The 26,184-nt window shown below is 35.2% G+C and overlaps 1 protein-coding gene across 2 annotated transcripts in view; it reads right to left on the bottom strand.

Moving 5' to 3' along the window:
• The window catches only part of LOC150100146 (E3 ubiquitin-protein ligase HECW2-like), a 708,695-nt gene that overhangs the window by 178,437 nt on the left and 504,074 nt on the right, over positions 1–26,184 (bottom strand). For both annotated transcript variants that reach the window (XM_090402900.1, XM_090402899.1), the window contains one exon: positions 3,348–3,430. In XM_090402900.1, coding sequence (XP_090259026.1) covers positions 3,348–3,430 — 83 coding nt within the window. The remainder of the gene's footprint in view (positions 1–3,347; positions 3,431–26,184) is intronic.

The following is a 26,184-nucleotide window of genomic DNA, read 5'->3' as shown; positions in this document are numbered from 1 at the left end:
AAATGTTAGAATGAGGAGTAAAGTTTCCATTCTTATTACCCTTACAGTTACTGAATACTACTCATATTCTTTCTTTAATTTAATTTACTGAAGAAAATCCCAAATCCTGAAATAAAACATTTCACATATATTTCTAAATGGCATGCATATAGTCATTGGTATTTTGAAATGAAGATTTTGAAAAAAGTTTCATAATTTCTTATCCCACTTTCATACCATTATCCCCCCATTAGGGAGGTTTTTCTTGGAAATAAAATCCCAAAAGCAAAGTTCTTTCTTCCTAGGCAAGAGAACAGAAGAGCAGTTATTGAAAATTCTTAGAATCAGTTTCTTTTATCCTAATCTTGTGGCTCCCTCTCTTTTGAGAGGGTTGCAACTGATTACTAGGGAGATAATGACACAAGGTGGTTTCCCGTTGCCTTCCTTGCCGTAAGTATTTATGACTGTAACCTGTGTGTTCATGGGGGCCGGTTTGCCTGCTTGCGGGATGAAAAACCCCAGATAAACTGGTGGAAAACACCCTGCTATCCACGCCCAAGACCGGTTTACTTGGCTATGGATGAGGAAGATCCTTAAGCTCCTCACGTCATCGATGGGAATCGAACCCAGGACACAACTTCCACAGGCTAACCGTGCGGATCTTTTATCCACTGTTTTAAAACAGACTGTTAGGACAATGTTATGCAACAGAGATACAAAAAAGAGATAAAACTTCCACTTTTGCTTAGCTGTGCAGCATTGTGTGTGTGTGTGGGGAGGGGGATGCTATTTGCTATAAAGAGTTTCCCCTCTGGTCTTTGTAAAAGTATATATACTGTATATATGTAAAACAAAAGAAAGCTATATAGGGGTAATGGGAGGGGGGGGGTGAATGGAAATACTGAGCTATCAGGGCATGTTATCAGTAGTTGCAATGCAGCTTCTATGGTGCACCAAGCACAGATACAGTTGATATGCAAATGTATTCCTGACATTCTTAATGATGTGTGTATAAGGCAAACAAAGGCCTGTTGCTGTTTATTACATGTTAGAATGGAATCCAGAGAGCAAACCTCAGTGACTTTGAAAGGGATGTGATTGTTGGAGCCAGGCTGGCAGGTGCATCTGTGACCAGAACAGCTGAAATTGCACATGGTAGTCAAGGAAACGGTCCCTAAGGTTATATCAGCATGGCAGTCAACAGGACAATCATCATCAGTGAAATGCAATAGTGGACAAAAGCACTTACTGAAGGGAGGGATGTTTGACCATTAGTGTGCTGCACCATGAAAAATAAAGTGGCAACTGCTGAGAAATTGTGTGAAAAATTCAAAATCAGTCGTAAGAAATCCATTTCAACAAAAACTCTGCACCAGGAATTACAAAGAATTGGATATCATGGTCAGGTTGCCTTACACACAAGCTCTTGATCACTCTTGTCAACACATGCTGTCACATCCAATGGTGTGTGTGGCATGTGTGTGTGTGGCATCAACTGAAGGAAGCTAATCAGCTTCCTTCAGAAGACAAGCACTTTTCCTTCGGAAACAAGCACTCTTCCTTCAGAAGAGTGCTTGTTTTCGACCATGAAAGGTTTTGGTGGTTCTGTAATAGTCTCGGGCACATTCTTGAAAGGCAGTTATATTTCAATCATAAATGATCATCTTCATCCCATATTGACACACTTTTCTCCTATGGAGCCAGCCACATTTCAATGGATAATGCTCCCATTCATCGAGCAAATGTGGTCACCCCCCAGTGGCTTGGAACATGATGGTGTGTGTGTCCTGTCGGCTATGGCCATCACAACTGCCAGACTTAAATCCTATAGAACATTTATGGGATATTAATTTTTATTGCTATTTTGCCTATTTTTCTTTAGGAGTATCCCTTTTATGATGTCAGTGATACATGTATGTCTTTAAAACATCAGTAATGCCCAAAAAATTGAATAAAAAGCTAATGACATCATAAAAAGAGGTACTCCTAAAGAAAAATAGCTCAAATAACCATAAAAATTAATATTAATTTAGAGGAGTAACATGGGAAATTTTCCAGAAATAATATTTATGGGATATTTTGGAGCAAGTTCTTAGGCAACGTTTTCACACCTTCAAAGAATTAATGATCTTTCTGTTGGACGAATGGTGTAAAATTCCTCCTGTTGAGTTCCAAGTACTGACAGAATCTCTCCCTCAAAGAATACAGGCTGTACTAGACACCCAGGGCAGATCAACGGTATATTAATCAAATCGTGTCACTGTTTCGATTTTTTTGTCCATGACCTGTATATATTACAATGGAAAAGTATGCTGATCATACATTCAACATTACTGAATAAAAGAAAGCTATTCTTAGAAAACAAAGAAATAAAAAAAAATATAAATACTTACAAGCACAACAACTTGTACAAGCTGATATGCTAGGTGAATAAATATCCAATAATTTGTAGCACATTACAATTTGTCATGTACCCACTTGATAAGCAAACAGAGTATATAAAACAATGTCACATCCTACTCCAAGGGCAAGTATAACATACTACATCTGTCTAGTGTCTGGTGTTAATAGATCACAAATAAAAAAATAATTAACAGAATAATATTTTAAAAAAATCCCTAAAAGAAATGGGCAGTGCTGAGAAGTTGGTTCACTAAAGACATGCTCAAAAAACACAATGCAGTATAAAGCTTCTACTAACATAGATTATCTTGAAGCAGTGAAAATCCTCCAAATATCCTAGAAACTAACCAAGTAAACTAGTAAAGCAGATGTTCTTTTCTTGAATATGACTTGGTGTAAAACAATTATTTTGGCCAAAAAACATGTATAATGTTACATATAAAAATTGTCTAATTATTAAACTTCAAAGCAGATAACAGATCCCAGTATCTGTATGATATTTGTTAAATATAAGTTTATGCACAGACATTGATAGTCTGTTCAAGAGGAAAAAATCGACAGTCTAACTTAGCACCAATTCTGTACATTCGTCTAATGCCTGCAATGTTTTATAAATGTTCTTTTTTTTTTTTTAATTATATCAATTTTTATTTTCTGTTCACTTCATTGTCTCTAAATTGTTGGATATAATTTTCTTAAAGAAAGAATATTTGTCCAGATTTGACAATTCGTTTCAGCAGCAATCTGCATGTGTGTTGACTCCTGGTTAATTCTTTTATTTTGTATCATGTCTATGAACCTATAAAGTGTTTATATCAGAACACACATTTATTAAATCTAAATCAATTTATTATACTTTTGATGAAGCATTATAATTTACTATTAGAAAAATATAAGCAAGAATAATGAAAATATCAAAAACTAAGAAAAACTATATAATTAATTAAACTGATCTTATTATTTACCTTTCAAATGATGAGGGATCTCTACGAATTTTAGTAATCATATGTTTTAAGGATGAACTACGATTATAAATTGCAAGAGCATCCTGCAATTTGAAGAACAATTAACATATAATATCACTACAATATCCAAAAGAAATAACTAAAATGCAGGCATAATATATTTATACAAAGCAAAACAACGGAAGAGAAATTCAACTACTACGTCATTATTATTTATTTCTTATTATTTTTATAGTTATTTTATATTTTGCATTTTATAATGTATTAAAATATTTTAATAACATCAAGGACAAAGATGGAAACAATCATTGATAAGGAAAAGATAAATGGAAGATGAGTGGAGTACTTATCAGATCTGTATGATGATGATAATGGTAACATGTTAGATGATTCACGACACCTGAAGTTAAACGTAAGAACAGATACCACTCTACCGACAAGGAGATAGAACACATAATTAAGAATCTTCCTAATAATAAATCCCCTGGATGTGATAATATCCCAGCTGAGCTGCTGAAAGCTTTGACTGGCAATAATAACAACTATTTAGTGGAATCCATTCAGGACATCTATAAAACAATAGAATTACCTGAAGTTCTTGCAACATCTATCTACATTCCAATTCCAAAGAAAAATAATGCACAAAATTGTGAGAATTACAGAACTGTGAGCCTAATATCCCATGCATCTAAAACTATTTTAACCATTGTTAACAAATAAATTGAAAGAGCCATAAGTGGTGAATTGAGTAAACAACAGAAAGGCTTCAGAAGAGGAATGGGAACCATTAATGCTATACTGGAACTAAAAATACTAATAGAAAGATCACTTGAAAGAAATAGGAACATTTACATATGTTTCATAGACTTTCAGAAGGCTTTTTGACTCGGTAAAACATAATAAAATGTTCAATATATTAGATAAATTAGACATAGAAGATCATGTACTTAAGATTATTAAAATGCTTTACACCAAACAGAAAATGAAGCTGTTTAACTCTGAGATGTCTGTAGTGAAAATAAAAAGAGGAGTTAGACAAGTTTGTATCCTTTCACCAAATCTATTTAATATCTATAGTGAGACAGTGATGAAAAAGATTGAAAACAGAAAATAGGAATTAGTATCAATGGTATAAAATAAAACAATCTTGGATATGTTGATACCATTCTAATAGCAGAAAACAGAGAAACAAATTAATCAAACTATGCAGCTACTAATTGAAGAAGGTAAAGAATTTGGATTAGATATAAATGCAAAAAAGACAAAATTTATGAAAATCTCGGATCTGTTTTCTCAAAAGAAAACAGATCCTAGCCAGAAATATTCATAAACAATATGAAAATTGAACATACAACAGAATACAAATATTTAGGCACCTACTTTACTGCAGATGGAAAGCAAGATAAAGAAATAAAAATAAGAACAGCCATAGCTAAAGATGCCTTCTGGAAAAATAAAGATCTGCTCAGAAGTTCTGTGAGTATTGAAACAAAGAAAAGAATGATTAGAACATTAGTGTGGCCAGTTTTCACATATGGAAGTGAGACCTGGATATTTTCAAGAAGAGAGAGTAAGACAACAGATAATGGCCTTTGAAATGTGGTGCTATAGGAGAGCTCTGAAAATCTCATGGACAGAACATGTGACAAATACAGATGTCCTACAGAGAATGAGAACACAGAACTCTTTATTACAGGAAATGATCCAAAGAAAGATGAGATTGGCAGGACGTGTACTGAGAGGTTCAGGACAGACGATACTAACAGTTAGAAGGAAAAATTATGAGAAAAGAATCAAGAGGCAAAAAAAACGAAGGACATGGCTTGAAGATATAAGATCATGGACAGGATCACATGGCTATGCAGAAACAAAAAGGAAAGCCACCAACAGAGAGAAGTGGTGCTGCACCCTTTCACTGAGGAAGCTACATGAAGAAGAAGAGAAAAGTGCAATAATGATTTAAAAAAAAAAAAAAAAGCCAGCAAAGAGAGATTTTCTTCCGATACCACCTGTTAATTTATGAAAAACTAATATAATGATGACGTAAACTTTTTTGTTTCAGTCTCTCTCTCTCTCTCTGGGGGAAAAAGGGAGGAGGAACAGAGAAATAGTATATATCATACATCAAAACTAACCACTAGCCAGAATCATTACAGAGTAATATTTTACTTATCCAAAAACCAGTTTCTAGCTTTTATTTGAAAGTAGTAGATAATTGAAAACAGTAAAATTAGAGCATATGCGAGTCTTCTTAATGAAAGTGGAGTACATCAATTTTATATTACATTTTAAATAAAATCGAAAATAAATTCTTAAACTGAAACTTTCAGTTATATATATATCATAATCATCAGCCATTGTCAATCAACTGCTGAATGAAGTTCTTTCCAAGATGACTCCCATGTCTGTCAATGGCTTTCCTTTCACATGTCACTCCTGCATATTTGATGATAACATCAATCCAGCATGATTTTAGTCAGCATCATGGTCGTTTTAACTCTTGTGGAATACAATCCACTACTACTTCTGTCTATCATTGATCATATCTTCAAACAATATGCCCAGCCCATTGCTACTTCAAACATGGTTAAAAACTTTCCTTTTTCAGGCATAATGTTTTGAATATTAGCTTTAATTTTCCAAATGCTTTCCACCAAAGCATTGCACATTCGAGGGATACGAATTTCAAGATATTCATATCCCTCGATATCCATTTCCTAAGTATATGTAACAATCTACTTGTTTAATTTCATCATTATTGATTTTTATTATTTTTGGCTGTACATAGCTATTCAACATAACTTTAGTTTTCTTTAGGTTTATCTTTAAGCCAGCTGTTTTGCTAGCAATTTGAAGTTCAAGAATACAAGTTTGTAATTCATGTGTATTGATAGTAAAGATAACTATGTCATTTGCAAAGCAAAAATGGCTTCAATATCTTCCATTTATCTTCAGACTTTTTTCTTCCCAATCAAGAAATAGTAATATTTCTTCTAGGCATGCTGTGAATAGTTTTGGAGATATTGTGTTACCTTGTCTTAAACTTCTGTATTTCCATAGCAGATTTTTTTTTTTTCTTTTCAATGAAATCAATTGTTCCTGTTACATTGGTATGCTAATTTGATGTCCTGACTCCTACACTTGCTAGTTCTGTAATGCTTTTAGTATTGCACAACTTCTTATTGAATCAAAGGCTTTCTCATAATCAATAAAATCAAACAAATAAAATAAAAATCAATAAAACCAGGAGGTAATTGTAGTTGGTATTCATTACACCATTCAATAATCTACTGTACAGCCTGAATATGGTCCATTGTGCTAAAGCCACTTAGAAAGCCTGCCTATTCTTTTGGTTGTGCTAGGTCTAGAGTTGCACAAAGCCTATCAGCTAAAACATTTTTAAACACTTTGTAAACCACCAATAGTAGACTGATAGGTGAGTAATTCTTCCAGTCTTCTACTTCACCTTTTTTTGTGTATCAGAATAAAATTAGACTTTTTTTCATGTTCTTGGTAGATCACTTTTCTTCAGACATAGGGTAGAGTTTTGCCAAGATTTTGTAGATCATTTCTCCCCTGCTTTTAGAAGTTCAGATGTGACTCCATCCGCACCTGCAGCTTTTTCATTTTGTTAGCTCCACATAACTTCTTCTGGTAGAATCTGTGGTACTTCAGTTATTTTGTGTGTGCCCGTGAGTGTGTGACAAGGGACACACAAAAAGCATGAAAAATAAAAATACAAAAAAGTAAGAGAGTGTACACAAAACATTTCTAAGAATTCTTGATTCCTGATAGATGATCCTCTCTCTCTGAATCATTTTAACTATTACTTCAGATGCAATGTTTCAGCTCTTTTTTTTTACAGATCTTTCCATTGTCGCATCTGCATAGTAACAGCCAACCAGCATTCCATCTCTTCCTGTTGGGTCTGTTAAAATAAGATTAGCAGCTTCCCCATTCTTATAAATTATGTTATGATTTGCAATGCTATCTTGGACTATTTCAGGAAAACAAGATTATGCAAAAACCTGAAACAGAAAGTGATCACCATTCAGATTTGAGCAGGATAAAAATGTAAGAGTATCAGAAGAAAAAAAAAGTTTTAAAAATAATCAAAATTGAGCAGCTTTCAAATGTGAACAGCAGACTCAAATATCCAATTATTACTGAAGCGGAAGAGTTGCAAACAAAAAACAATCCTTATACAGGCAAAGTGGATACTAGATCCAAGATTATTTCAAAGCTGAATGTTTGTAGAAACTATGAAAGTTTGTAGAAACTTTCATAGTTTCTACTAAATGTTGACCTGAGAGCTTACGAGAATACAATCCTTGGCATCTCCAAGTTGCCTTAGCTTGCACTACTTAAAAGACACGAGTGCTGCCCAAGCATCCATATACAGATATCCCTCGATTAACTTGGTTAATTAATCTCTCGATGTTACCACGTATATCAAAATCGCATTAATCAAATCTAATAATCAATGGTAAAAATTACAATTCGTTCCATGATCGATTGCTGTATTAATAATTCGTTTTATATGGTACTCTTTTAGGAAAGATAAAAAATTAATGCAAAGTAAATGTTTAATAAATACTTGTACCTACATTATTTACTGCAATTTTTTTTATCAAAAGAAGTTATGAAGAGTCATTTGAACAGTTCTAGTTTTTTTCTTATCGGCATAAATTCTACAATAACAAGCAAATTGACTCTGCAGACCTCAGCAAACAAGCAATGAAACAAAGAAAAAACACTGCAAATACAATACATGATGGTATAAATTAATATTGAATCCAACATTATTTCATAGCCAAATATAGAAACTACAAGAGGTTCGTGCTGAATATATAGAAACTAAAAGTTTCAGCGGATGCAAGCATAAGCAACCTTATGGGCAACTCGTAGTAAAGGTGGAGTAGGCTCCAGATCACTTTCCTTAGTATTTTCCATAATGTAAAGCACATCTCCTAGAGGAGATGTATGATAAATAAGCCTTTGGCTTTCTATTTCAGTAATATATGATGGTTTATTTATTTTCAGTTACAACTAGAAATTATTGAACAAAGAATAAAAAAAAAAAAAACTAAACCATGCTATACTGACATCGGAGGTCGCGGTATCTCTCAGATACAATTTACTGTCAAATATCACAAATCTTTACATAACATGTGCTAAACCAAACTGACAGCAAAAAACAGTGCGGAATATCATTCGTAACATATGAATGCACAGCTACGCATGACCTCCAAGTTATACACTGAATTGTGTAAGAATATTTATATTAAACATTTTGCATGTATCTGTCAGATCAGCTGCAAGCTCTGCAGGGTTAAAGGCACGTTAATCAAAACTCTTGCCGTGTATATCAAGAGATTGCCCCAATTGAATTCGCTGTGTTAAGCAAAACCGTGCTAGGCAAGGGATACCTGTATTTGCCTTTTATTAGTGCATTTGAGAAAGGTTTCACTGGACTGACAGCTGTTTTGAACTGGTTGGTTCTCTTCAGAGACCAGGCAGAAACTTTAAGAGAATCTTAAGACTTTTGCCAATCTTTATAGATCCAGAGAAAAATATGAAAAAACTTGATTGATTATGCTAGGGAAGTAAGTGGTAAAACTGCCAATTTCAAAATAATTAAAAATAACTGTCATATGTGAAGTGTAGATTCATATACACAATTATTATTGAAAAAAAAGTGAATCTGAAAAGAAGAAACCTTATAAAACAGAGAGAAGATGAAGAAAAGACAATAATTCAGTAATGAAAATAATGGGGAACTGAAGAAGAAGAGAGGTTCCTTAAGAAAACATTCAAAGTACCTGACAAGTCAGCTAGCATGTACCCTTTTGCCCTCAGAGAATGCAGGAAAAAAATGTAAGAAAGCATTATATGTAAAATTCATGTTGAAGTTTCTGGAACAGTTCATAACAATCTGAAAAAAGATTGTTATTCTCCAGAAAGCATAAAAGACAAGAGTTAACCATTTTTTCCAGAATCTTGCACAAAAAAAAATTGCCACAGTAAGTGGCCAATAAGTATGTTGGGAATTTAGATCATTTCTGATTTAGAAAGGGCAATAATAATTGCCATTTTCCAGGTATCCAGAAACTCGTTCTCAGAGAATATTCTGTTGAACAGCTACAATAGTTTATCTTGGCAGATGGTGACAGATGTTTAACCATCTCAAAACAGATGTTATGAGATGATTAAATATCTCATAACATCCATTATGAGCTGATTCAATTTTGTGTTCGTTGAATCGGTATCACTTAAAGAATACAGAATTTGTTATTTGTATGCTTTGCATTTTTAGCAAGGAACTTGTGGTGGTGGTGGGGGGGCTAAGAAGAAAGTGCTGATGCTTTAGCAAGTATCTGAACAATAGTGTTGGCAGCTATGCATCAATTATGTTGAAAGATGTTTAACCATCTCAAAACGGATGTTATGAGATGATTAAATATCTCATTGCTTTAGCAAGTATCTGAACAATAGTGTTGGCAGCTATGCATCAATTATGTTGAAAGATGGAGAGCTGGTAGGTGGTTTATATCTGCAATTCATTTTCCATATTTTGTCCCAGACTTCTTTACTGTTAGTTGTTCTTATTATGGAAGATGTATATTGGATCCAGGATTCTTTCTGGCTCTGAGGATGGATGTGTCTTGCTCAGTCTCCTGTATGTTTCAAATCAATGAGGTTTGTTATTAAAACAATGAAAATAACGTGATAACCACAGTAATAAACTCTAATGTAAAGCACAGATTTTTCATACTGAAAATAACAGTACATCATCAATGTGTGGAAATAACAATCACTTCAAAGAACAGAAATCTGTGCTTTCCATTAAAGTTAATTATTGTGGGTTATCGTGTTATTTTTGTTGTTTCATAATCATGCCACAAGTGCCTTTAAAACTGAGGATTTGTTGTTGTGGAGTGTCTGAGGAAGATACAACATGCTTTATTCTGAGCTTCCTTGGCTACTGTACAATCATTATTCCATCATGGGATAGGCAAACATGGAAATGAACTGGATGTTTTAGGAATTAAAGTTGTTGCAGCTTGCATAACACTCTCTCTCTGTTACTAGATTTACTGAGGAGATGAGTTGACTGGAACAGAATTGAATTCTTCTAAAGCAGAGAAAGTGACCCAGTCAGCTAGCTCAATTTTCCACTGGTATATATGATGTTGTACATGATTGCCCATATAAAAAGGCAGATATCATGAGGAAATAGTCACTCCCGTGTAAGTTGTCTTCAGTTCCTGACTCGAATAGTGGGAAGATGGAGGGTAAACAGACAATTAAGTCCATGGTGATGAACGTTTGGGTAGACATATGTTCAGGCATTATCTCACAGAGTGTTGTGTCTGCTTAAATTCTCCATTAAAAGGGGAGGGTGGTAAGGGCAAGATGAAATTATGAATGTCATTCAGAGAAATATTTATAGTAGGAGGTAAATAAATGCAGCACACTGTTATAAGAAATCCAACTGAGAATCAGATGACAAATGCCTCTATGTCTGTATTAAGCAGAACTTATTGGAAGGGGATGGGATTGCCTACAAGAATGACAACTCCTCTGTGGGCAGGAGTTGTCATCCCCTGTTGTGTCTTGTCCGTATGAATGACGGATAATGATCATCATTGAACTTCAAGTACTTCCTGCAGGCAAAAGCAGATTGATTTACACTTCTGCAAGAAAAGAACCTTCATTGTTCTCAAAGTTGTAATAGAATCCATGATGATTCCACTGTAGAAATGTTTTCATTATTTCTTTTTTTTTGGTAGTATCACTGGCTTCTTATGTTGACAGGTTTTGTTTTCATTAGTGATGGATTCCCCCCCCCCCAATTTTTGGAGAATTATGCATGGCCAGTGTCCATTTCTTCTTCAACGAGAAAAATATACAGATGTCAAAATAGATTCCTTCTAGGTCACTTAGTATACTCACTGTTTTATATTCTCTTGGGACAACATCTATACCATGTATTGATAGTTGGCAGGCATGTCTTTAATCCTCTGTGGTGCATTTTCTATTTTTTAATTAATGGGTTCTCTTATAGTAGGAGACCATTTTCCATATATTCTCAGGAGTGAGCCCATACTGGTTTTTCTCCTTTATGCATACTAGAGAGACAAAAAGAAAATAATACCATTCAGAGATGTTGTAGTTATTAGAAGGCAGGAATGATGTGTGTGTCATCATTGATACTGACACCTTCTTTACAGTTGCCTTACCACTAGATGTTGCAACTTTTGCTACTTCACTTCATGGAATGCAACTTCTGCTACTTCATTTCATGGAATGGGATGCTCTGCTCAGTTTTTATTTTTGGATTTCTTTTTCAATCCTTCCACCTTTTGCATACTCAACAGTACACTGATTGATCTCACTCACAATTAGGATATTTTGGGGCTTTGTTCTTACAGTCTTGTTCGCATGATCTTTACTGCCGCATCAGGCACAGATGGCAAAATCATAATAGGCAGTTTGAAAATGACCAGACGTTTGACATTTAAAGCAGCACAAAAGGTTAAGGATATAGCCTAATTGGGCAGTGTGATATCATGCTTTCACATGTTGGTGGCTTAGGTGTGTTTTAAGTAAGGATGGTGATATTCTTGGTGAGAACCAGGTGACCATCCATACACATGAGTATTCTCTTCATGGCCATCACTCCTTGATCTTTAATTTCCAAACAGACTGCTTTGTCTGAGACATTGTGGAGTGCCCACTCTGATATTACTCCCATTACTCTGACATTAAGTTTTGTTGGGTGTAACTGTGATAGGTATTCCCCAAATGGATGTTACACAAAGCAGATGCTCTGATGCATGTGTTATAGTTTCTTAGTTTCTACAAGAATGTCCCTTGAACAGTTTCTTCACTGTTTTGGGGATCCTGCCAACCCTTGTCAATGAAAAAACATGACATTTTCCTGAGTGTATATTCTTCAGTCAGTGTAGAATTAATAGGTTGGTACTTTTATTGTTTGTCTCTGATGTTTTCGTCTTCTTTATTTATGATTATTATTTTTTTCCATTGATATTTCAATGGTTTCTGGAACATGTAAGCAGCTTGATAAAAGCACCAGGGCTACCTGATTGATGCCATACCGGCACCACAGCAAAAGTTGGGTGTCCCAAACTATGGGGAAGGAGACTTACTACAGACAAGCTGATCTTTCCTGGCTAGACCAACCAAACCAACAAGCCAGTCTTGTCAAAGCAGAGCCAGAGTAGTGTGAGATCACCGAGTCCCATTTAGATGTCCACAAGTCACATCACATGGCAGCAAGGTGTTGGATCCTAGTAATGGTAGTCTGGAGAACAGGATAGTAAAGACTCAGGAGAAGTAGAGCAAGAATATGGAAAGAAAAGCATAATAAAAAAATAAGGATGAAAAGAGCCAGTACCATCACTGAGAGGTCCCATCCACCATGAACATGCCTCACACATAGGCAGAAAAAATAGGCACACTGAAAACATCTACATCCTGAATGGAGAATTTGTAGAATAAGTAAAACATTTTAGCCATTTAGGCACACTTTTCAGTCAACAGCAAATTAAATATGAAAACAGAGACCAGAATTAACAAAGTTGGTATAGTAGGATGTCAACTGAACTTATGTGAAATATAAGTTCAGTTGCCTTATACTGAATAAGAGAAAAATTAGCCAAAACACTAAACTAACAGTATACAAGACAGTGTTTAAACCAGTTTAGAAATAAAGTACTTGCTGGAAGATCAGAGAGCATAGATATGGGAGTTCTGAGAAAAAATTGGTATCCAAATAGATGGCATCAATGGCATGATCATATTAAAAATGAAGATATTAGGAAGGAACTTGACATTGTCAGCATTCAAGAATGTGTGAACAGGGCTAATCTAAGGTAAACTTAAACTCTCACTTAAACAGAGAGAGAGAGTTTCATTGTACAATAAATTTGGAGGAAAAGCATTGATATGAGACTAATAATGATTTAAACTTAGCCATGAAGTACTCTCATTGTAGCCTGTATACTATATATATAATCCTGTATCCTTCAGGATTAGATATATCAGGAAACTGGTGTTGATTTTGAGATCTGAAAAAAGGGCATATGATGAGGTGTCAAGAGAAAAAAATGTGTTCAATATGTTCAAAATCACAATTATATAATTATATGCTATAAATGGGACATAGAATATATAGCCTACATTTTGTTGGCTGGTTGGCTAAGTTGTTAGTGTATCTACTCTCCAACCAACAGGCTGTAGATTTGAATACCACTATGGACAGAGATGTTCATGATTGTCTTCAGGCAGGAAATGAATTTCATCATCCAGTGTGAAATCATCATCCTGCTTATTAGAAGCTTGAAGTGGTTTGAATGAGTTCCATGTTTGGTTTCTAGAGTTGGGTTTTCTGGATCATATAATTAAATTAAAATTACAAAAAATATATAAAAATCTTCTTTTGCCCTTTCCTCTCCCATTCTGTTTAAGTGGCCATACCACCTCAGATTAGCTCTGCTAATACATTCCTGGATGATATCAATGTCAAGTTCTTTCCTAATATCCTCATATTTAATATGAAACTACCACTGATATTCACCAATCTTTTCAGCACTTTCATTTCTCTCTATATGTATATATTATTTATCATATTCATTTGGAATTGGATAAACGCCCGATAAAGAGAAAGTAAATTTAATCTTAGTAGTTGGTAGGAAGCTAGAAATTTTATTAACAGGAATAAAATATTGGTATAAGGTAATACATCCAAATTCTACCAAAAAGTTCATATACACCTGAAAAATACAAGATAGGAAATCTACGCTGTGTGGTATAAAATCATTAGTCAGGTTAGTTCCAACCAACAATCAAACAAATATGTTGAATTCTCTGCTTGACTTATGGTCAGGATGAAGGTATCATTAAAAATGTTACCACACATGTGCACATGCAATTGCAGGACCTACATTATCTTACCAAGGCTCATGGGACATATGATATGTACAAAACATACTTGCAGAAATTAATAATATACTATCCAGCCTTTGGTCATAATGACTATTCTAAGCATTGAATTCGTGGTAGAAAATTCATCGTATGCTCCACTCGTCCTTTAAAGCACTAGTAAATTGTGCTGATGGAGAGGAATAAATGGAATTTAATAATGTATAAGTTATGGTACCATACACTAATGAGGATGGCTGCATTAGTTCTACTAATGAAGAGAAAAGGAATTGAAATACAAGTGTCTTGCTTTACCTTAATCCTATATTCACCTTCATCCCACAGATGGTCTACTAAACTCCTTTTCAGTGCTCCATGAAGAATATCAGAAAACTAATGTTATTCCCCCTTAAAACAATGTGTTCACAATTGGTGATTTTGGTATGAAGCATTACATTTTGAAGTAAAAGGCCAATACCATAAAATTACCATAACAAATGAGACGAAAACACATAAGGAATATTAATTAAGGACACACTAAAATATCCAGGACAACAATGTACAACTTTACAGATCATGACTCAATTGATCATAGTGCATGATCAATGGATTTAATCCATGCAATAAGAACAAACCCCACATCATTACAGAGTAGACCCCTAGTCATCTTTATTAGAACAGCACACTCAGGTGAAGAGAGTCTTCTCTAAGCAACAAACATATTTAAACATGTTAATCAGCCTGAATAGCTTGAAGCACACTTTCCCTTTTCACTGCTCCACAGTCCAACTTCTGTACACTGTGCCCCATCCTAAATGATGTGTATTTGCTGTTGTTGTTGCTGTTAACAAATTCCTTGTGGACTGCAGCTCTTCCATGAAAATTAATGCATATAAGTATTCTATCGTGAAAGTATTCACAGACTGCATATGGCATTCCCATCTCGAACCATCATCTCTTTCAAGTTAGAATCAATTGCCTGTCATAGCCAGGTAACTTGGATTCCTAGAAACCAGATTACTGCTTATGATAAAACAGTTATTCCTATCTGCATTGTTTCCCTACTTATGAGACTGGCTAACTCATCTTTACTTGAAAAGTTCTAGGTAAAGGTTCTTTGTATCCAAGAAGGAATCAAACCCAGGTTTTTCCAAATAAATAACATTGTTGATACCACTGAAAAACAGAAGCTGATGCTTGGCATTCAACATCTCCAAATACTGATTCTCTAGGGCAGCATTTCTCAAAATGTGAGGAAGCAAGGCCATTTTAACCCTATCTCAACTTTTGGAAACTGAAGTGGCAGACAAACTCCACTGTCTTTATAGTCTTGTGGAAGTGGCATTTGCATCCATAGTGCTAGGCCACCCAAAGAAAGATAGTCTGAGTTTAATTCTAGTCACCAACTCAAGGAACTTTTCTAAAACTTTCTTTGACTGGTTTCTGAGTTAATCAATCTCTGACATTGGCAAGAGAATTTTTTCTCCCAGAAACTAAAAAAAAAAAAAAAAAAAAAAAAAAAAAAAAAAAAAAAAAAAAAAAAAAAACTGAATCCATGCACAGGTGATGCTAAAGCTGTGGTACAACAAAATTGTTCATTATATTGCGATACCTCTCAGCAGTAACTGAGCAGGTCACAGGGCCTGACTGGCTTCAAAGAAGAATGGTCCAATAATAAATTGGACCATTCTTCATAAATTGAAAAAAAGCTGTAAACCCATGCCAGCCAGTAACTTTGGGTGAATGCAAAGGAATTTGTTGGATTGCACATGGGTTTTGTGTAGCACTACCTGGCAATTGTGGGTATTCATGGTCAGGTGAAAGGGAGCCTCATCTCCCAACAAAATCATCCACATTCATGAAGCATCCAACTCCACTTGAGCAAGACATGTTACAGTGAATGTCAGTCAACTTTCAAAGTCCTGCAGACACAACTGCTGTGTCAGGGTTATATATAGAAAATTGTGTAAAGCACATCCATGTGTCTTGATACAGCACATGTACTGCATGAACAAATGCTGTTATTCATGGCCTACTCCACAATGGCAGTAGCAACTTCATTCACCTGTTGGGAACCGATTGGTTTGCAACCTCTGCTAGGTCTAACTTTCAATGATCCTGTTTGTTCAAAATAAAAACACTGAAGATATAGAGCTAAGATCTCCCCACACACACATCCACCCACCACAATGGTGTTCACCACTATGAGTTAGTTTGTTATAATGTGTCCACTATTGTAAGTGAATTGACTATAAGGGTGTATGCTATAGTGACAGTTGCTTTTAGTGTAATATCAGTTATACTACAAGAAATAAGAAATGACTCACTGACTATGTTATTGTGTACAGAGAATCTGAAATTGGAAGTGACCATCACTAGTGTTAAGTAGGGAAAAAAATTAATGCCACATTGAAAAGAACAGCACATAAGAAAGTTTTAAAAAGAATTAAAGTTGAGCAGCTTTTGCAGGTAGACTGTAGACTCAACTATACAAATATTACTGAATCAAAAATGAAACAGTCTGAAAACAAGAACCATAACTTAAGAGTCTAGAGGGAAAACTCTAAAGAAAACATTGAATAATCCAGCTAGGGAGATATATGGTGAAGTTTTCTGCAAGGAGAGAAAAATATGAATTCCATTGCTGACACAACAAGTTAAAAGAATCAGTCCCAGACTTTTGGAATGTTTTCTTCCTGTTAGGTTACTAATTCTGGGACTGATTCTTTTAACTTGTTGTGTCAGCGATGGAATTGACAAATAAGTCAACAGATGCCCTAAAAAATGCAGAGAAAAATGTAAGAGAGAGCTAAGCTGTGTGTAAAAGTAGCAAGTCATGGGAAAACTTCGGAAAGAATATTGAAAATAAATATCAGGCAGGTGGCAAAATATTCTGGATGCTATTGAAAAAACTTACTAATGAGAAAAGAGTACTGATGCAGGAATCAAAGACAATAAAGGTAACATGAAAACTGAAAATAAGGATATCTTAGATGACAGGAGTAATTACTTTGAAAGACTGTTAAATGAAACAAGCAGTGACAGAACAATAGTAGAAAATTTTCGAGATGATAGCAAACAGGAGTACACATCAAGACTTGAGATAGAAAAGGACTTGAAATATGGAAAGGCAGCTGGAATATGTGATGTTCAACCAGAAATGCTTAAATATGGAGGTATAAAAGTTTTGCATCGTCTACAATGCATAATTCAGAAGGCATAGTCAGAAGGTCAAATTCCAGATGATGATTACAAGAACAGCTCTCATTGTTCTCCTCTATATAAGAAAAAAAGGAATAAAGCTGAATTCATGTGAGAATTATAGAGGAATTTCTGAGATTATAGAAGATTCAGAAAAATTGTGGAAGAGAAACTTGGAGAAGAACAAGCTAGGTGCAGGCTAAACAGAGGTTGTCAAGATCAAATTTTCACTTTACAACAAATAGCTGAGAAATAATCAGAATAAGATGATCTTACAGAAGTTTTGTAGATCTGGAAAAGGCATATGAAAGGTGTCCAAAGAAAAACTTTCAAAAACCCTACGATTATATAGTGTAAATGGTACGTTATACTGAGCAATACATAGCCTATATTTAAGTCAGGAAAATCAGAGGTGAGGCAAAGATGCAACATCATCTCCACTCTTATTCATCATCTATATGGATTGCATTACGAAAGAAATGACATTAAACTTAATATTAAAATTGAAGATATCAAACTTAGCTCTTTGCTTTATGCAAGTGATGTAGTCCTAAGCACATCCCGTGTCAGCATTAAATAATGTGTGAGGCAAAACCAATCTAAAGTAGTATATGACCACTTAAACAAAATGGGTAAAGAAATGTTCACAAAGTGTTTGATGCCAACATGGCAAGAAAAAGATCCAGAGGAAGATCATGGACAAGTTGACTAATTCAGTCAGAAGTGCCTTCAGCATCATCATCAAATTCCTGACAAATACCCTCAGGTGGTATACAGGATCTTATGATAGTATTACATGAAAAGTTACATCATTACAAACTTCCTATCAACAATTTACCTCCAGAGGTAAATTGTTGATAGGAAGCATTCCACTATTATCAGATCTCATACTTCTGACTTCTAAGACATTTTTTAATGTATCAATCCAAATAAATCTGGGCCTTTTTCCTGCCCTCCTGGAAAAGAACAACTGTTTAACTAATCTTTCCTCTCCCATTCTGTTTAAGTGGCTATACCACCTGAGATCAGCTCTGTTAACACATTCCTGAATGATAACAATGTCAAGTTCTTTTCTAATATCCTCATTTTTAATATTATTATTATTATTATTATACCCTCCATGGAGTCGACAGACTCACTGTGGGATGTTCATTCAACTGACAACATATTTATCATATAGAATCTTAAATTCCTTAACACTCCTTGCATTCTGGCAATGCATTCCATTCACTGATTCTCCATGTAAAAAATCTACTCCTCACACCCTTCCCCACTTTTACATAACTTCCAGGAATGACCTCTGGTTCTTCCCCTCTCACCTTCTACTCCTTTTGTAATCTCCTCTGGATTAATCTGATAAAATCCTCTCACTAACTTAAGCGTCTATCATAGCACATATCTTCCTCCAATCCACCAAAGTCTGCAATCCACATTTCTTCAACCTCTCTCCATAGCCAGCATTCCAAACTCTTGATATTGTCTCAGTCACTCGTCTCTGGACCCCCTCCAATGTCTCCACATCACATTGAAAACCAGATGACCAGATCTGAGCACAATAGTCCAAGTGTGGTCTGACCAGTGCCACAACCACTTCCTTATCCTTGCATGTTAGAGTACGTCTTATCATAGCAGCACTACAATGTGCAACCCTAGCAATATGCCCTCTAAACTTCAGTCTACTGTCAACCGTCACTACCAAATCTCTAATCTCATCCACTTCCTGCAATACAGCACCATAAATATAGTACACAGCCTTAATGGCATCAATGCTATCTGTTTTCAGTCCCTTAATCATTCTCAGTCTCACATCTGTGGTCTCCAGTCTTTGATCATGAGTTTTTATTTCTAACCCAGCTCTCAGATCCATAAATTAAAATTGGTTTAATCTTGAATAAAGCTAGTTTAGTCTTATGACTAATCTCTTTCTTAATCAATATAAATTTATTCAGTTGACTTCCTACCATATTGGCTTTGCTAATTCTGCTGTCTATTTCTAAATTTAATTTGCCATCTTCATTCAAAAGTGTGATTAAATAGCTGAAATGTTTTAATTGTTCTATAGGTTCTCCATTCAGGACGCGTTGATGTTTTCAATGTTCCTGCCTATTTTCATTGACTTTGTCTTCTTAATGCTGATTTTCATAACAAATTTATTACAGCAGTTATTCAATTTGGTCAGGGAATCCTACAAACTCATCATGGATTTATTTGAACGTATAGCATCATCTGCATAAAGAACTGAGATTAACATCTCCAATTTTGATATCAGATTTAATACCTTTCATTCATAATGCAATTCATATAGATGATGAATAACAATAGAGATAATGTACACCTTTGTCTCACACACCTGACTTAACATCCAACCACTTGCTATACTTCCTTCAATAGTCTCTGTTTGATTTACAACTCAAACAGAGACTATGTATTGTTTGATATAATATCCCATTTACAATATATAAATGAAGCATTTTGAACAGCTTTCCTCATGACACATTGCCATATGCCTTTCCCAGATCTACAAAACTTAAATGCAGATTCTTGTTATATTTCCGTGATTTCTGAACTATGTGTCTAAAAGTGAAAATTTGATCCTGACAATCTCTGTTTGGCCTAAACCCAGCTTGTTCTTCTCAAGTTTCTCCTCCACAATTTTTCATAGCTGTTTCTCAAGAATATTTGCATAAATATTACCAGGAACACTCAGAGAAATTCCTCTTTAATTCTCATATTCAGCTTTATTCTCATTTTTACAGATGGGTGCTATGAGCACTGTACTCCAATCATCTGGAACTCAACCCTCTAGCCATGCTTTCTGAATTATGCAGTGCAGTCACTGTAAAACTTTTATACTTCCATATTTTAGTATTTCTTGTCAAATATCAATACTCAGCTGCTTTTCACATTTCAGGTTTGTGATAGCTTTTTCAACTTCAAATACAGATATATATTCCAGTTGGCATTCCTGCTGAGTATTTTCTACTACCATACTGTCACTGCTTGTTTCATTTAGCAAACTTTAAAAGTAATTACTCCTCAGTACTCTTTCCTCCTTTTCTGAGATTTTTCAATAGCCTCCAGAATATTTTACCACCTTCCTGATATTTATTTTTTATGTTCTTGCCAAAGCCTTCCCATGACTTTTGTTTATCCAGTTTCACACAATGCTTTGCTTTCTTACATTCTTTTCTATATTCTGTAAGAGCACAATTACCAGGAACTTTCAACATGCTTTCTTCTTTTCCTTCACTGCCTCTTTAACTTCGTGAGTCCACCAAGGTTTTTCTATCCTCACTACATGAATCTCTTGCTTAATCAATGAAAGTTTTCTGTAGGGTTTGGTTCTTGTTTTCAAGCTCTTTCAGTTTTCTTGAATAATGTTTGTGTATTTGAGTCTACAGCTCACATCTAATAGCTGTTCAACTTTGATTCATTTCAAAACTTTCTTACACACCCTTCTTTTCAATATGAAGTTTAATTTTATCCAGCTCAACACTAAATAGCGATCACTTTCTATTTCAAATCCTTTGTATACTCTTGTGTCCTGAACCAGTGGGAAAACATCACTGTCAACAATAATATGGTCAGACTTTCCTTATTCCTTGCTTCTTCTCTCCATGTGAATTTGTGCAATTTTTATGTTGGAACATGGTGTTAGTAATAACTAGTCCATGTCCTGATCAGAGATCTAAGTAGATACCATTATAATCAGTTCTGCTTTTTTCTCCAAATTTTCCCAAAACATTTTTATATGTCTGGTAATAATTTCCTATGCTGCTATTTAGATCTCCAACAAGGACCGACTTTTCCTTTTTGTTGCATCATCTGCCTTCTCTAATGTCTTGAAAAATTCCTCCACTTCTTCCTTATTAGAATCTTCTGTGGGGCATAAGCACTAATAAATTTCAATGTCCAGTTCCCTCATTCTGATATTAGTCCACATCACTCTACTTGATATTACCCACCATTCAAGAAGATTATCCTCGTATTCAGTGTTTAATATTATAGCTACTACTGCTCCTTTTTTCCCTTTTTTCCGTGATTGCTATTTCCTGAATATAACAGCTTGTATTTGTTGCTTAGAAAGATCTCACCTGTTTTTGTCTTCTTTCTATCAGTAACAGATATTATGTCAATCTGGTACTTATTCAATTCTGCTAGTACCATTTCTCTTCCATTGACGCTTCTTATGTTGATGGCAGTAATTTTGATCTCTGCTGATGTTGAGTTGGAGTCTGTTCCAGTATAGCTGACTTTTTGCTGTTCAACCTGGTTCCTTGATGAAGAAAGGGGGGGGGGAGGCCTTGTTTAATTGGGGAAAGCCCTAGTTGGCATGAAATTCCATCATGTTGTACCATTATTTTGAGTTATTCTTAAAAGCCAATATGAATACAATTTGGTTGGCTAAATTCAAAATTGTCAGTCCATCCTCATGCATTCAGTATCCAGTTAGTTACTCAACAGTGTGCACTGCGAGAAGGTAAGGATTGGACATCAGGTCAGATACCTTGGTCGGTTCTCTGCATTCCCCAAAAGGCCACATGGATGTCTCCTCCCACTTATCCAGCCTTGATCCTTAAGTAACCCAGAAGTGCCTTAGAAGCATGAAATGTTAGATATAAAAATACTGGAGTTGTATGCTTTTTATTGCAATGTTGTCAGGTTTTAAGCAATCTTTAGGTAACACCATACAACACTCAAATTTGCACCTTTAACTCCACAATCAAGGAGACAAATTAATCCATTTTGGTTTACAAGACAATTGTATGTACAGAATACAAATATGACATCCAAATTGCTCCTTGAGCCACAATTTCTGTAAGAAAACATTTTTTGTTCAACAGAAGGCAATATGAGAAAATGCAAAGCAGACAGTCTCCAAGATGTTCAGGTGCACAAGAAATAGATCATCACCTGGTACATTTGCTGCCACTGTCCAATGAGATGGATTTGTTCATATATCATAATTGCACTGCCACACATGGTAAGAAAAAGTACTTGGCATGATCTGATGTATTACTATTATTGAGTGCCAGTGTGAATTAGCATTTATTTTCCTTAACGTAGTGCATATAATCTAGCATTTTACATTTAAAATAACTTTCAGGAGAACATTTTGGTTATGTAGTTAATTTGATGAAAAAAAAAGGGCAGAATGCATGGTTTTGATTGCAGGCAAAGACTGAAGTTTCATATTTCTTAAGTGCACAAGCTGGGCAAATTCATTTTGCTAATATGCGTATGTCTTTTTTTTCCCGGGGGGGGGGGGTGGATTTGGAGAAAATAGCAAACTAATACTAATGGCAACTGCTTGATTTTTGTTCAGGACATGGACTAATTATGATCCAGCATAAACACATGTTCAAATTCACATGGAGAGAAGACAAGAAATAAGTTGTACTTTGCAGGATTCAAAATAAGGAGTGATTACCAGGGCTAAACAAATTGTGCAAAATCCTACTCGCCATGCAAAAAATGTACTTGCCCATTTTTTTTTTTTTTAAATGATTTGTACCAACAAGTCCATAGGTGTTTTGTAAATTGATCAATGGTGCTGCATTTGTGTTTCCAGTTAAAAAGATCTGCAGAAAGTTATTTCTTTATTAAACAAAAAAACTTTGTTTTGTCTGGTCTGCAGCTACTTGCTAGTTGGCAAATTCTACTCACAATGGATGAGTGTATTTGTCATATTCTAGTGATCACCATTTAGCTGTTACATAAAGTATTAAAAAGCATTAAAGTAAAGGTGCTTTCAGAAGTAAACTGTAGATGTAAATTCTTTCCTTCAGCATTACATGTTGATCAGCATTCATTTCAGACAAATTATGAAGACTACAACTGTGTTAGAATTACCATATATTATCGTGTATAATGCGAAAAATTTATGATAAAAAATACTACTCAAAGTTAGGGGTTCGCATTATATGTGGATCCTAAAAAATATAACATCTTATTAGACTTGCACATACACAATATATACTACCTAATGCCTATGCAACCAAATCTACTTGACCCACTCGCATTTGCCGACTGAGCACACATCGTATCTGCGCATAAAGCTACTTACATTACTGGCTTTATGTGCAGATACGATGCACGCTCAGTCGCCGAATGATAGAGCAGAGTGAGATAGATAGAGCAGTTAGGTATATCAGTTTAATCACAGTTCAATTTAAATATTATTCATTAAACAAACCTAGCCTGAAAATGAGCCAACAGAAATGTTCATCTTTTGAAGCAGGATTTAAATTGCATGTCGTGCAGTTTGCAGAAGAACATAATAACAGTGTTGCAATGAGAGAATTTGGTGTGGCAGAGAGTAATATTAGATTTTGGCATAAGCAAAAAGACAGTCTTGAAAAAATCCCCAAAACGAAACGTGCCGTTGTGGAGATGTAGCATCCTTTCCAGAACTCGAAGAAGAGCTAAATGAATGGATTTTGATGCAATGACAAGATGGCATTATAGTAGCAAGAAATGCAATTCATTTTCGAGCTCTACAACTCAAGAATGGTAACTCAAGGACACACCAGGTATTTCATCTTTTCTTGCTTCGCCTGGGTGGTGCAACAGATTTATGGAATGCAAAGCATTAACATTACGACACTGAACAAAAATTGTGCAGAAGTTACCAAAGCAGCTTAAAGAAAAAGTGCAGTCCTTCCATAAATTTATCATAAAATTACGGAAGTGTCACGGATATTAACTTTCCCAAATTGGCAATATGGATGAGATGCCCATGTACTTTGATATGCCTGGGAATCGAACAGTGTTGTGTCCTGAATAATCAAAAATTGGGACAAAAGATTATTTTATTCAGGAACAACTATCTTTAATTGTAGGCAGAGAATGTTGTGCTTTGGCAAGGAAATAAAAATGTACATTATAACTTTAAGGCAAAACTGAAGAAATGTTTAGCATAAGAAATGTGAGACTTAACCCGTTTGTACAGAGTCAAATAGAGGAATTTATATAAGATTATAATTTAATTAGAGTATCCCATTCTATTTATTGTATGAAAGCAAGCTGAGTGTAAGACTTTAGCCGTCCAGTATAACGTATGGCCTAAGGGAAAGAGAAATTATAAGGACAGCGAAGCGAGAATGCATTCTTGGAAGAACGGCACGTGCACGTGGATGTGTGCCGTGCGGTAAAAAACGTAGCTAAGCACGAGAATCTCCGAGAAAAAAGGGGAAAAAATAAGGGTCAAGCTCCCCCCCCACACGGGGCCTTTTTGGTTCCTGTTTCCTGCGCTCATGGAACGTTGGCTCACGCTTTCCGCCAACGTGAAGATTCCGGGTCGGCCGTAGAAGACATGAGAGGTCTATCAATGTTTGCAAGGCAAGTCTAGCTATCTCTTCATAACAGTAGCTAAGCCATATTGAGTGACCGGTAATCCAGATGTGTGCTGCGGTACCAGAGAAAGTCCAGAGCAGCACATCTACTTATCGACTCGGGGAACCAGGCCGTGCTGTTACCGTAAGTGATCCGGAGAATCGCAGAACAAAGGTGCTTGATGTCCAGACCAGGCTGATGATAGAACAGAAAGTTATTCCATGGGATGGTAACATAGAATGTTACCATCCCATGGAATTTTGGGATAATTAGAGATTATCCCAATTTGGCAGTGACCTGTCCCTGTTTTGAAGAATGTCTCCTTAGAAGGGATCTGTATGTAAGATAACTGAGATATATTGTGAGATATGAGTAGTGATCAGAAAGTGATTGAAGATAATGTTAAATCAAGCCAGAAGTTTGTATGTTTATAGAAAAACTCTGTGGATCTAGTTATTATGCATGTGTTCTTGTGTTAGTAATGATATCAGAATTTTACTAGGAAAGTGATTAAGTTAACCATGTACTTTAATTTTCTCATATATATATATATCTTTTAAACCTAAATAAATATGTTTTATAGCATTTGCCTGAATCTAGCCTGTCTTATGAATTCAAATAGCCACTCATAAAATTATTATCGAACCTAGCGGGAGGGATATATGAATATAGTTTGATTTTCCAGACCACAACTGCATGCAAAGACAAAGTGAATTGAGATTAGTTGAATTAGTGTTAGAAAGTTCATCACTGTGTAATACTCTGAGAGAGCCACCTTGGATAAGAGTCTCATCTATCCTATGTATTGGCTGGTGCAGCAAAATATAAATTCGTCAATATTTAATAGGCGGACTGTCTCAGAGGTTATATTTAAGGCCTTGTCCCATACTTAGACAAAGCCCTTATGAATGAAAGAATTACACATGACTAAACTTAATAGCAGCCTGAATTTTAGTTTGTTTAAGGATAGGAGGGTGATAGCTGATTTGCTAAATTTATTGGAAACTATTACAGAAGCTAGAAGGGAAATAACTGTGTATGAGTGAGTAGTGAAACATACAAATATATATATAAATCATAAAGAGGAAGTAAAGATATATAACAACAGTAAACTCAGTTGGTGAAAAGGGTGTCTTCATAAAAACAACGGGACATGAAAAAACGTAACGCATTTTACCGTTCTTCTAGCATGCGTGGCAGACGGAACCAAACAAATTAAAGCCGACAGTGATATTTAAAAGGAAGAAAATTCCGAAGCATATGAAATTTCCACCAGGTGTAATTGTTTGCGACAATCAGAAAGGTTGGATGGATGAAGAAGGTGTACAATTGTGGCTGGATCAAGTATGGAACA

The sequence above is a fragment of the Typopeltis vanoorti genome, chromosome 13, assembly GCF_054136105.1.
Source record: "Typopeltis vanoorti isolate ZY-2024b chromosome 13, IOZ_Tvanoo_1.0, whole genome shotgun sequence".
Lineage (NCBI taxonomy): Eukaryota > Metazoa > Arthropoda > Arachnida > Uropygi > Thelyphonidae > Typopeltis > Typopeltis vanoorti.
Note: the sequence above shows the minus strand (reverse complement) of the source record. Positions and strands in the feature narration are given on the sequence as shown.